Raw genomic sequence first — 14,048 nt, 5'->3', positions numbered from 1 at the left:
GTAGGCAGGCAGCGCCCTTGGTCAACCAACGGGAGCCTCTGAGCCTTCTGACAACAGGCTGCATCGCCCTGCCCAGCCTACCTACAACAGAACAGCAAGAGGGAAAAAAATAACAACAACAACAAGAAATGATTGCCAGATACCCACCCACCTATCCAGGTACCTGTCAGCTGTGTCTTACTCGAGTTTCTGTTTCAATTAAAATCAAATACACCCCTGCACACTACACATCCAAGTGCAAATCATTCCGAGTTCTCTGTGCCCCCCCTCCCCCTTGGGACCCCTGTCACACACCCTCCCACCTCCCCACGTGGGCTCTACCTATTTTCGAACGTGCCCACATCTGCCGGGATGTTCCTCAGCGCGCGTGCCCGGCCCACTTTCCAGCTTCACATGCGTGTGCCAACCCAGCCATGGGTGGACGTCAGTCAGTCACTTAGGGAAGGTTTTAGAATGAGAATTTTTGTATCTATTTTCTAGCATCTTTAATTAATGTGATCTTGCTAATTGAGGGAGAGAGCGCGTTAAGCTTTCGACTAATCCCGTTAGTCTGTCCGGTGGCCCAGCCACTGTCTGTTGTTGTTGTCCATCGTGGGCCTCGTAGACATTCCTTCCCAATTCCATCCCACCTAACCGCGCCGGCCCGTTGGCCCCCAAGTTAAGGCCGACCGAGCCAGTCTGCCTGCCTGTCTCCTTGAAGCCCTGTGCTGTCATGATGCCGCCCCGTTGCCCGTGTGCACCAGAGTAAACGAGCGTAATTTCCCAGACCCCGCTGTGAAGATGGCACGAACCAGCTCTGGTGCGGCGCGGGTGGTGGAGTCGTCATGGATGAGCCGCCGCCTAAGCGAGCCGTTACGGTTTGGTGGGAAAGGGTTCTTTCCCCTCTCTCTCTCTCTGAAAACGTAGAGCTGAATTGCCGCGGAAACCCTCCGTCCGGACTGCATTTTCTCTCTCCCGCGCGGGAGCAGGGGGGTTTCCCGATCAAGGAGGATCCAATCGACGCCGAAAATGCCATTCCCGATGGCCTGATCCGGCGCGGGTCCTCTAGTCGAGACCCAGAATCCTCCCCCGGCGGGTCGTTCGCGGACCAGCTACCAGAGCCAGTGAGTAGAGATGGAGGGAGAAGGAGGAATCGAAAAAGGGTGGAATCGGACCCCACGGCGTGATAAGCGAATGTCCCATCGAGTTCCCAGCCTCGGCTCCTATTCCTTCCCAAGCCCCAGCCCTGTGCCGCAGTGTAACTGCTGCTCCCAGAGCAGGCATGTAGACGATGATGTCAGGGGTTAGTTACAATACTGACACAGGCAAGTAATTGAAAAAGTGAAATGACAGTAGAACTTGGAATTCAAGAGCAAAGGAAAACTTTGAGCAGAGAAATCAAACAGAGAGAGCATGAAATAAAGCGTGAAGCATGAAAGAAAGTCAAACCCAGAAATCGCTTCACCGCCCTGCTCAGTGCTGCCGCCGAGCTTCACTTTCCAAAACGCCTGGTATTTTCCCTCCGTCCAATGCAGTTCATCGTACAGTATAAACCCAAAATCCCAAGTCCTTGTCCCAAGACAAGGAAGACATGAAAGAGAAAATAGAGAAAACAGCAAATGTAACGCAGACACCATATGAAATAAAACGATCCTTAGCACAAGGATCCCTCCAAGACGAAATGAAACGGGAAAACCAGAAGGCCGCCGTGAGGCAAGATATAGCCCAAACCCCATAGAAGTGAGACAAGGTCTAGAATGCAAACGCCACTATTCCCTCCAAACACAAACAGGCCGCTCCAAGCCATCGCTATGCTCGCTCAAGCATCGAAAACACAAGAAAATCAACCAAAAGCAGGAAATCAAAAAGAAAAGTGGTCGGAGTTGCGAGAGACCGGCAGGGCAAGAAATCTCAAAGGTCCACAATGACGAGACGTAGCCGCCGGTATCGCGCGAAGGGAGTCAGCCGGGTATCGATGGAGTGAGTTGGCTCGTGTCGTGAAAGGTCGTTTTGCTTAACGCTCGATTATTGTCTGTGGGTGTTTTGTTGGATCGGCGCTTTGAAGTTTTCGGGCTCTGCGTCTTCGACAAGAGACTCCTGTGGTTTTGGCAGCTTGGCATTCGGTGCACGGCCGAGCCTCCGCTTTGAGCGGTGGTGTCGTCACCCGAGCTTTGGCGGGGCGGAGGTCGACATCAGACCGTCATGGCCAATGAAGAGTAAAGACAGCTGGGAAGGTGGTTGTGCAAGAGACGACGGCCTCTGTCTGAAGGAGTAGAGGTACTTGATCCACTGTCCCACGCTGAACTTTTCCAGGGCCGGAGAATGCCATGCACAGCAGCCTATCACCGAAGACGACACACTTCATCGGTACTTGCGGTGTGAGCTCTTGGATGACCGGCTGGCATAACCAGAGTCTGCATAGCTGTGGTCGTCATATTGTGATGAGTACTGGCCGGAATGACTTGAGTGGTCAATGCAGGCATATCCGACTAATATCGTCCTCTGTGTGATACCGTGACCCCGTGTGCCGTATCTGGGGCATCGGTCGACGGCGTGTTGGTAGTATAGGCAGCGGCATGCCGAGTAGAGCTCAAGGACTTGATAACACATGATGACGAGGTGAACGATGGTACTGTTCGTGAATAGGTGGTTGATATGGCGTGTGTTGCGAACTCGGTGTCAGGTGAGATCAAGTAGGCCTGAGGTTGTGGTAGAGTCGAGTGGCTTGTTGATCAGATGGTTCAGGCACTCTAAGAAGGCAAGAACAAATATAAGGAAGAATCGAACGCCAGGCAGACCGACGAGGATATCAATACAGATGAGTCAAAGGAGAAGAAGCGGAACAGGCGACGAAAAGGAAAGCCAGACTAGGAAAGCTAGCGAGTGAGAGCAGCTCAGATGACCCTGGGCGAAGAACGAAGGAGAAGATGATAGTGACAAGGAAGATTAGACAGCCGTCAAGGGGGAAGGCATCGCAGCCTTATAGGTTTGGGAGCCTGGGGACCAAGGGTAGGGGAGAGAATAGGGAAGGGAAGGAAAGGAAAGGAAAAAAGGTAAGGTCATGGTACAAGGTACAGAAGCGTCGAGGTGGACTGCCGTCTGTAAGGCAGCAGCACGCACCAGTCTGTCTAGCAGCAGCGCAGCAGCAGCAGCAGGAGGACAGTGACGCGAGTGGAGTCTGACCTTCCATGGGATGACTGATCCGACTAAGTTAGGAAATGCGCAGTCGCCAGGTCGGCCAGTACTTAGGAAGGGGAAAGGAAGGACCAATGCAAGAAGATGCAGGTGCAGGACAAATGTAGATGGGGCGCAGGGCGTGTTGCTCTGCAAGGTCAGTCGAGAGGGCGAAAGTAACATGGGACCCTGAACGCAGACGAGCCACAGCATTGGGAAGGGTACGTGGGGAAGGGGCAGCGTCCGGCGTAGACAAGAGGTACGCGGTACGAGGTGTAAGGTCTGCGACCGCATGTACATCTTGTAGCATATCAGGTCCTGCAGTACTCGAGTGACCAGGTGCCATGTGCCATGTGTGGCAGAAACAAGAGCGATCTGTCCCGTCTGTGCTGTCAGTCTGTCAGTCTGTCAGTCTCCTGTCAGATACGAGACTCCCCGTACCTCGACAGTCGACATCCAGAAAGCCCAGCGATCAAACCCCCAACCTTCTGCCTGCTGTTGCGGGCAGCGGACAGAGGGCCCCCCCGGGACGATGGATCAGGCGCAGTCAAGCAATTGGGGGTTCTAAGGCGCTTCGAGGCCCACAGCAGGAGCACCTCTGAGGACGAGCAGTCGGCGCTCAAGCTGGATGTTGTTGGATGTTTCGATGGGAAAGGTTGGTACGCTGAGGAACAAAACACGGAGCAGCGGGGGGTGAGAGGTGAGATCCGACCGGATTGCCCACAGTGAATCAGAGCGAGAGACCTGCAGGGATCTAAAATGGAACCCCCCCTCCCAACTGTGCTCGCTACCTTTTTGGTCTAAACCCGAAAGAGCAGTACTTTAGCGACTTCCGTTTTACCAACGGACCACACCTCGTCCAGCACTGTCTCTACCGTCCGTTTCTAGGACTCGGGCAGATTGACGATGATTCTCGAGGACCTTCAAAGCTCTGCCTAGACTCATGTGGGCTGGAAATCATGGCTTGCGTATTTGCCACTTGGAAATCATGAGTCCATCTAGGAAAAGGCCCCAAGAAGAGGCCGGGACGCATGTCCAGCCTTGTTTGTGTCTCGTTACATAGAACGCCGAGCAACAACGACTTTGAGGAACTGGCATACGCCCATCGGCGACCAGAGCGCGTCCATAGCCAAGTACTTGCAGCAGATTTGTGAACGGTACAGTCTCGGTAAGACCTAGGTCGTGGCCAGGGATCTTAGAAGACACGTTTAGAGATTGCGGGAGGATGAGTTTGCTGGCTTTATTGTGCCTTGCGGTTTCGTTGATCTCACTCCTTCCCGCTTGGCTTCCCAAGGCCGGTAAATCCAGCAGTGCGGGCCCAAGAAGCACACATGAAGCGATACCAGTGACTCTGATGCCCAGGGTGATCTGACTATTGACCCTGCGAACATGGACAGATCGACCGAGTTCAGAAGTGAGCTCCCATCAAAGGCGCATTTTGCGCGCGTGGGGGAGCACTGGCGAAGTCCAGGTGTGAGATGCATAGATTTGACGGCCTAGATTCGACTCATACGCAGCTGGAGGCATCAAGTCACCTCGAACAGGTAAGACGAGAAAGACTGCCCCCAAAAGTGAGGCCGAAATAGCAGACTCGGTGCTGAAGGCCGCTGGAGAGCCCTACAGTCCGGTGCTGAGTCCCGGGGCGCGACGGAGGTAGTTTGTGAGGCCCCTGCCTCTTTCGGCCCGTTCTGGGGTCTCGATGTGGCTTCGACTTTGTGGATATGTCTGTTCCTTCAAGCCAAGTCTGAGAGATACTCAGATTTCGGCGGGAGTCGTGGCTGAGGTATGGCTTTGGTCGGACGAGAAGGAAGCCAAGACTTTCTGCTTACAGTAAGGGTTCGGTGTGGCTGGAGAAAAGAGAGAGTGGTGGGTGGTGCAGGAAGGCCATGCAAGGGACTTTTCCTGGGGTCCACGCCCATTGCCGTGGAGCAGTACCGAGGGCGTGAGCAATTGTTTGTTGGGTTGTTTCTTTTTGTTTCAATCCTGTCACTTTGCTGGGCCCGAAACGGCATCGTGTGTCCATTTTGGTCTGTAATCACCATCGTTGACATGTCTCACGCGCATCCTGGATGCTTCGGTGAGTCAGATGATGAGATGCAGCACCGTTCGTGTTTTCCCGATGTCTAGCTGCAACAATGGTATGAGATGTATATGGTATCGAAGAAGGCAGTGCGGGATCATGGCCTATTGTTGGACGACGGCCCCTTTGGGTCACGATCTAGTCAGGGAACAGATCGATTGGCGACCTCGCTCACCTGGACAAAGCAGATGGTCTGGAACAGGGGAAGCTAATGCGAGGGGTGGAGTGGAGGTTAGTCGCCCGTACCTGGGCAAGCACCGATTGATGGTGGTGGTGAGAGCTACAGACTGCATCGCGGATCGCATGGCAGCTTCAGAGGAAGCGACAACAAGGTCGGCCGATGGGCAGGGGAGCGAGTCGAGTTGGTGAGATGACGCAATACGATCAGAAGAAGGATTGTACAGCATGGATGGGATGTGTGGTACGGTGGTACGGTGGTGCTGTGGTACTGCTCTAGAGACAGTCCTCATATGCGCCAGTCTTGTATCTTGGTATCATTGGGAGTCTTTTGCAGGAGAGCGCAGGAGGGCAGGAGGGCAGGATGACTGCATAAGGCTGAGCCAGAGAGCTGGGTAGTCATTGTCTCAAACCAAAAGCAGTGCAGTGACTGGCACACACTCTGCATCTGCATCCGTATTGTCGAGACGCACCGGGGTCAGACGGAAGCTGCAAGGGCCAAGTCCATGGCTCCAAAGTTGGATCGAGGGTTGTGGGTTGTGGGTTGTGGTTTGCGGTTTGGAGAGTGGAAAATGGAGATTCGCTTTGACGTGCCCAGATCCCTGCAGAGTAGTCCACTGGGTACATGACATGCGAGCCGTTGCATTGGCTGTCATACGGAAACGGATGGATGCTTGCCGGGTCTGGGGGTGTTGATACGATGCAACTCGATTCACGATTGCTTCCCTCCAGACAGGACAGGCTAGCTTAGCCGTTTGAACAATCCAAGTATCGTCGACTCCTCGCCGACTAAGCCGAGGATGACTCCTGCAGCCCGTGTGTGGCTGGTTCTATGATGCAGAGGTCGGCAGCAGCGGCGGTGGTGATGATGACGATGCTGATGAAGAGGAGGACGGTGATGGTGGTGGTGGTGCTGCTGCTGCTGATGACAAAGGCGCTCTTTGAGATGGACCCCGACGAACAACAGAGGTCAAGCTGACGAAGCGTCCAAAAATGGGTTATTCCAAGGGCTTCAAGACCAGAAGAAAGCAAGTTGCAGGGGCAGAGACGAGAAGCAAGAAATGACGCTATCATGCTTGCTGCCTGCCTGCCTGTCATGGTGCGTGGTGCATGGTGCATGGCCTCTTTCCCCCACTTTCGACCGTTGACCTGGATGAGTAAAGCTGGAAGGTGGTGGTGGGAGCTGGAAGGTGGGAGCTGGAAGGTGAGAGGAGGGGACCTTACCTCACCTTGTGCCCTGACAATTCACAACCACAGCACACCGTCCACCCATCCACCCGTGCACCCCCAATTCCACCTTCAATTCCATCTCCAAGCCCACCACCACACATCCCGTCGTGACTGTATGCGTCGGCTGTCCTTCCAAAATTCCGCCACCTTACCGTCAGCAAGCAATTGCTCTGCGTCGACACATCCAGACAGATTACGTTGCATGCTCGCAATTACTCATGTCACCTGCTACCTGCTCAAGGAAACGGGCGTCGAATTGAACCGAATCGCGATGTTCCCACGCTGACCGAGCTGGATCCCGTAGCGGAGTGGCAAAAGTCTGTCGTCAAGCACTGCTTCGCAAGCTCTCGCGCTGCCGGCGATTAGTATCGAGACACCGGGTCGGACCGGCAATGACCAACCATTTCGACCTAACTCCGTGCGGTCGTCGACTTTGCATCACGACAACAATGCACCGGACTGTACGGGACTGCGTGGCCCAAGCGATAGAATCTGCATGGTCAGAGCAAAGCCCCGATCCTAGCGTCTTAACTCCACGCCCATGCCTTGTGCCACATGCCTCCCCAGATGCTTGGATGACTCGACGGCCGGCTGAGGTAACACTGTTGCCTTGCAATCAAGGGCGCGCTGAGCAGTGAGCGGCTGCGACTGCAACCGCAACCGCGACTACGAATGCCATTATTCCGCAGCACCCAGAAAGCATGTCTTGGAGGTCTGCAGCCGGCACACTGTCATGCTATTACAAACGAGAAGGGCCGATGACCAGTATTACATGCATCGGCAGTGCCAACATGGTGAGAGCTCCCACGACCTCCGGCGCCAAGCATCCCTGGCCGGATCGATTTCAACAGCGTAGCCGACGTTGCACGGTGCAGCCCTCGCCACGGTGTATTGATAATGGGTCGCGATGAGTCTGACCTGCATCACTACTACCGGCGTGGATGAGATCCAGCAACGGACCTTGACCTTTACTGAGGTTAGTCTACGTTGTCAGATAGACATACTGGATGAGTTGTGGGTTCCACGCAAAGCGTCAGGATGAGCAACAACCTGAAACAAGCTGAAAACGAGTCGCAGACGCACCGAGCGAGGCCTCTTTCAAGTTCCACGCATACAGTGGTAGCCCACCTGCGCCCAAGCTGCAAGGGACTGGGGCCTCGGCATGCAGCTCGACTCCTGCGATGCAGCGCAACTGACCCAGATGGTCAGCCCTAAATCGCCACCGCTTTTTGATGACAGCCCGCACAGCATCATTTTCCAGAGTGCAGGATCAACTGCTTTTGGTTCTGTGGTGCAGTGCCTGCCATCAGCTGCCTGTCTATGGGACAAGTGCAAGCAATATTGAGGTCTCCCATGATCCATCAGGAATCCTCACGGAGACCAGGTGCCGCGGACCCACCGGAGCTGCCTTCCCGGCCGTTGTCACGGAAGGCGTGTTACTCGCCCGGGCGATCTCCGCGACACTCAGCTCCGATTCAGCGACCCACCGGACAAAATCACCCATGATTTCGGAATCTTAAAAGTCGTCGTTCTCGCTTCACCCGTCCACTCGAAACAAGCTGTTGCGCAGTCAAGGCACCCACGCAGCACAATTTGCGGGGGATTTGCAGGCTTGCTTCGCACACGGCCCAATCGCTTGCCTTACCGGCACCCATACATCCCCTGTCCCGGACTACTGTATGTCGCTCGTTGATCGTCTGCGGCCTGCTCGCAGTGGCTGTGCTACGACCAACAATCAACCTCTCTGCGCAGCCAGTCACATCATCACGCTTATCTCACCGTCGCTCCGGGGTCCTGGCTAGCTAGCTAACCTTTGCTTCACCGCACGACGGCCTACCAATATCAGGCTTCCCATTTTACGATCTCACCCGGGGTCGCCGTCGATCACGCTTTATCTTAGCATTCGGAGCAGCTTATGATTTCATCATCGATATTCTACTTCCTTCCTCCCACCCACAGGCAGTTCATATGACCTGGATACCAAGGCTCAATTCTCCCTCCTGTTCCCAGGCATCCAGGCAGACACTTGTGAATCCGGCAATCTCTCGCTCTGCTCACACAAGCCATGACAGATCGGGGACCCTGGCACTCCATCCGATTAGCGACGCCGTGTTTGGAAACGACAACGGTTGAAGCTCCTGGCCATCCGGAAACCACACGTGCGCCTACCAACCTGTGCCTAGTGATGCTGGCCCATCACAGGATTGCTCGCTCTGCTCAATTACCGTACCTTTCCTGAAGAGGCACCATCGGTGGTTTTAATGCCTCCGTTTCATCAGCCAAAGGCCTCCGTCTGCCTCCCTCCGCCGTAACTCGACCCACCGGGGTGCACTGTATCTGGCCTACCGATACACCAAGAGGTCTATATTGGAGAACGAATCTCATATCCCATTGTTTTCTCAATTTGAAGCTGAATTGCTGAAACAACCTGCCCCAATTCCTCCGTATCGCTGGCATTCTCCCGGGCTCAGCCATTGCCGCAATCCCCACAGGCGACATTCCTCGCTGTGGTTTGCGCCGGCCCCCACTCTCCTCACATCTTCTCTGCACTCACCCAAGTCCCCTATGGGATGATCAAGCGATCCGTCCACACCATTTCCGCAGTCTCCTTTCTATGGCGCGCACAGATCAAGACGGCCGGCTCATGTGGCCACAATTCATGACTCCTTTCTTAGAGCTTGCCTTTTTGGAGGAGTCCATCCTTTGGTCGATCACCAGAGGCTCAGAGCAGTCGACCGGAGAGAGTTCCGGCCCCCAAATCGACTCATCTCTGGCCAGCAAAGCTTGTCAACAAATTGTCGTGCGTGAAGAAATTCGCCACACTTTCTATCGAGATCCTTTGTTTCTGGACACGATGGCATTGAGCCTGGCGGGCCGGCAGGCTTCCTTCACACTATTACCTGAGACTCGGCCCCCACGAGACTCGTAGCCGTTGTGTTTTTCGCCTCTATCTAGGTCAAGAGGTCCGTACATCGAACTTTAATCATGATGCAGCTCACTGTCATGCCACAGCCGACAAGGCCAACGCCTGCTCCACCATCCTTCCTTCACAGCACCCTCAAGCTCAGCCAATCATCAACTCTAAGGGGCCAGCTTCAACGTCTCAACCTCAGCCCGACGGACCTCTTGGTGCCACAGCGGCCGCCTAGCCTCACATTTAGCTCGTCTGCAAACCCGGACCTGGCCATCGTCTTCCGCTTCGGTCTGGGGAACGAGTGTCGGCGAGGAACAGACCGTAGTAGTTCCAGCCTGCAGATGATGAATTGTTTATGCTGCAGCCAGCCAGCCCGCATACCCCATTATCACACACGATCTGGACTACCGTCCCAGGGTCCAGGAGCGGAATCTTTCCCTTTTTCCACTAGCCTTTCACACACCGTCGTCTCCCGGCGAGACTTCACGTCAGCGACTGTGGCGGGTGCCGTAACAATAGATGGCATACATGCTCTCCGACAGAGATCATATGTTTCACTCGATAATGTGATCCTATTATGGATTCTCAACCAGGCATCGCAAGGCACCGAGATTAGCCACGGTGTATGCCTTGTGTACGGGGCAACCATGACCTCATCATTCTGAATTGGCTGAGAAAATGTGTCAAGCAGAAGGTTATGACTTGAATCAGAAGCCCTTGCCCATTGACGTTGTACAAGAAGGAGACCAGAAGGCCAGCCAGCGTAAGGATCTTTGGCATACTTGGGCACTGCCTGTTTCTCATGCTGACAGGTGCTGAAAGGTGCTGCAGATGAAAATTCCCCAACTCGCCACGTAGTGCATGTTTCTCAAGTCGCCTGGAGACAAGTTGTGTTCCCGAAATTCAAGGTGGTCGCGGGTGACAGCCTGCCAAAAAGAAGTGTTACACAAGTGTAACCTAAGACACGCAGGGCATCGTTTCCCGACGATTCGGTACCCCGACGTCTTGTCAAGCATCACACAAGCGCAGCAGGTTGTATCTCCCTTCACCGGGAAAGGCATTTGTGACACAGCGCGGCTAAGCGGTTGTCTTAGCCCTACACAAGGCAGACAGAGGAGCAAAGGAGCATGATATCGCATGCCTAATCGCATTCGCCCCACTCACCCCTGAGAACAGTCCCATCAGAGACATCTGTGAGGACGAGATCTCGCCCCCAAAAATAAAAACATCTTGGAGTGCCATTTACACCGACCGGTATATGCAGCCCAGCCCAGCCCAGCCCAGCCCCTGTAAGACTGGGGATTTGGCGGCGCTTGTCCTAATCCGGAACCAGGCGACAGCCGCGGAGTATGCCTTGCCGATCAGGGTAGCCTAGAATCAATCTGGGTTTTGACGACATGCGTATCCCGTGCTTGTGGGGATCTCTGCACTCCTGAATTGCGAGTTTACGATGAGGATTGCTGTAGCCGACTCTCGTTCCCTATTTCGGGGATTCATCGAGGGGCTCGGCCAGCCATTTTGTTTTGTTGCGGCCCTCGGGCCGGATCGACGATGGCCTGCTGTCACACTCTTCACCCATCTCCTTGCACGTCCTTCCTTCGGGCGCTTTTCGCGCTTTTCGCGCCTGTTCTATCCATTTGTGGTAATATTGCTCGAGGTATGGGCATTTATCTGTCTCCATGCTGACCAAGAATTATTTGCGGACGAACGACTGGACTTGTTGGATGTCATAAGCCCCCTCCAAACCCCAGAGCACACCCACTCTAAGGCCGGCCAGCAGAAGCGACCTACCGTCAAACAAATGAAGCAAGGACAGACGGTAATTAGCTGTGGAATGAAGGAATCGAAGGCGACGCGGGCCGTCCCCAACTTGGCTGGCTTGGATCATCGCCGCCCACACTATCTCCCCCTTCTGGGCTCGTAACCACCTGCTCCAAGAAGAAGAGGGTGTTGGGCCGGGCCCTGTCGGGGGCCTTCTCCCAGTGCTATTGTCGGGCCGCTGGTACGGACACGCCACATCATGTCTGCCGGCATGTCCAATCAAGCGGTCGCCACCGGTGGTGGCTATAAATCCAATACTCACCGGAGCCTGAGGCGGAGGGAGACAGCTCAGGCACTCACTTCCCATGGCCGGAACAGGGATGAGGGGATATGCTGGTGATGCGTCCAAAGGCTGCTCACCGAGGATAAGCAGCTACTCCAGGCTGCATTTTTGTTCGGCGTTGAGTCGGTCCGGCCACTGCTGAAGGGCAGGCACACTTTGTGTAACAGAATCGTGGCCGATCAGACGGGCTATCGATTTTCGCTGGGCCACGATCACGATATCGACAGTCCGTCTAGACGCCACATATGCGTGGCACAGACTTTATGCCAGGAAAAGGAGTCATGCTGACCTTGCCTGCCGTGGAAACTGCAATGGCAAGGCAGGTCAAGGCAAGGCACACTCAAAACATCAACTCACTGGCGACAGGAGGATTCAAGGTTATAGGATTGGCCTGACTCACCAGGCCCCCACGCAAATCATCCCCAGACTGTGGCTTGAACCCGTGCTGGCTCAAATGAACGACGACGACTTGGGGTGAGGCGGGGGGTACTTCTCCCGTCATGGTGGTGTACAAGGCAGGCCGCCGATATGGGGGCCCGCATTGTACCTGCGCCGGGGGCTGGAAGTACCTCATCTCCCACCTGCTCGTTTGGATTTTCAGGAAGGTTGAAAATCATCACGCCTTTGTTTTTTCTTCTCCTGGGTAGGAATGGGGCCAAAGGGCTAGCAGACTATCAAATCGACTGCTGGCTGTCTAGGCAGGCAGGATAGTTCTTGGCCTCAGTCCGTTCGCTGAGCTGGCGTGATCCCCCATCGCCCTATTTTTCTCTTGCTTTTGTTGATGCCTTCTTTGCGCCTCGGCGATCTGTCCAGAGGCAAGGTTGACATGGTCTGTCGATCACAGCTGGCTAACGTGAGCTCTGCGCAGCTTGGCAGAGATACACGCGAGACTTATAGTATCTGCCTGGGTTCCTTAGCTGTCGGACTTCGGAACGGCCAGTTATCGAGACCTCTTTGGCCTCGGGCCGATGTGAGTAAGCTCGCATGCGCGCCCGCCAGCTACCTACCTATCTTCGATGAGTGATCAGTCGTTATGCGCTCTATCTCTTCATGTTTGACCTCATGCCTAGGTGTCGAACCTGGGGTCTCCAGCCGGCGTACTTTGTCTGCGATCAGGAAAGAAAGCTAACGACATCTTGCCATCTACCGAATCTTGTAAGACTACTGCGAACTTCGAGAAAGGACTACCTTAAGTGCTCACTCATTTGAGACTCAGGCAACAGCTGCAGATGCTCACGGCCGAGGTGTCGGCTAATGTTCCTTCTTCCCGCTCGAACTCGCCATGCTCACTCGCCCAACCCATATGACAACACCGTAGCAATCCAGATTGCACGAGAGACAGAGGCAAGAACATTCATGTCCTGAAGTGCGGTTGATTGGCGGTAGTCCTCCCTCTCTTGCTCCTACGCATACATGCATGACCTCTGCTCCAGAGCACGCCAGACAAGAACGACACGTGGCTCCCAAGATCATCCGCTCCGTGCCAACATCCTCAGAGGAGACCTGAGCACTACCGATATGTCTCGCCTGTCCCGGCAACATTCCCCCGTTGCGAAAGCAGACGCCGTCATTATAGCCCATCTAAACCCCGTCACATCTATCATTGAGCACAATAGGAAAAGAAGCCGTCCGAACCCCACCCTTTCCAAAGTGTACGCTCCTGCTCATCCTCTTCTCGTGTCTCTCTCTCCGTGTGGGAGGCACCCAAAGTGCGAAAGCCACCGTGCCCCCGAGTTCTCTACTCCAGAGACCGTCTATACGTATTTCCCCCCTTTCGCTCCCCGTATCCCAAGTTGAGACCTATTGCTCTTGCGCCAAGATGACACAGAGAGGCCCGTCACACGCACAGGCAGGAGGCCGTTTCTTTGGTAGCAATATTTGGCGAGGAAGAGTAGGAGGCAATATTGAGATGGACGGGCGCTCCCACCGTCCTATCAACAATCCCCGATTGCATCGGATCCAGGTAATCCAATGACGAGATCAAACAAAAGGAATGACGCAAAATAAAATAAATAAGGTCTTCGTTCAAGTAAACCCGGTAAGTGAACGAATGGTGGTAGAAGAAGGGAGAGAAAGAAGAGGGGCCAAGAAAAGCGAACGAGGCCATATGCAAAAAGTTGAGGTTACAAAGAAGTGGTATCATTATCTTTCAAGTATATGTTTTTGTAGCAGTGCCTGCTTTCGTACTGCCCCGCTCGCTCATGAATACCCGCGCAAAAATGTATGATGACGCCTTGCGTTCCTGCCTCCCTCCCACCAGCATTTGCTCAACTTGACCCTGCTCTGCCCCTCTGCCCGTCTACCCCTTCTGAATGAACGAAGCCACTCAAAAAAAGCCAGAAAGGGACAAGGATCAGGTGAGAAAGGTGATAGTAGTAGCAGTAGCAGTA

At 54.4% G+C, this 14,048-nt stretch overlaps 1 protein-coding gene across 1 annotated transcript; it reads right to left on the bottom strand.

Moving 5' to 3' along the window:
- Nucleotides 1-6,199: 6,199 nt before the first annotated feature.
- J7T55_000928 (uncharacterized protein) lies at nucleotides 6,200-6,484 on the bottom strand (the record flags this gene model as incomplete). The annotated part of the gene is made up of 1 exon (XM_053140195.1): nucleotides 6,200-6,484. One exon carries the CDS (start codon nucleotides 6,482-6,484, stop codon nucleotides 6,200-6,202), a length of 285 nt encoding a protein of 94 aa, XP_052996578.1.
- Nucleotides 6,485-14,048: the final 7,564 nt, after the last annotated feature.

The sequence above is a fragment of the Diaporthe amygdali genome (genome assembly GCF_026229845.1).
Source record: "Diaporthe amygdali strain CAA958 chromosome Unknown NODE_6_length_1560011_cov_65_102424, whole genome shotgun sequence".
In the NCBI taxonomy this organism is placed as follows: domain Eukaryota; kingdom Fungi; phylum Ascomycota; class Sordariomycetes; order Diaporthales; family Diaporthaceae; genus Diaporthe; species Diaporthe amygdali.
This window is presented reverse-complemented; position numbering and strand designations above follow the sequence as displayed.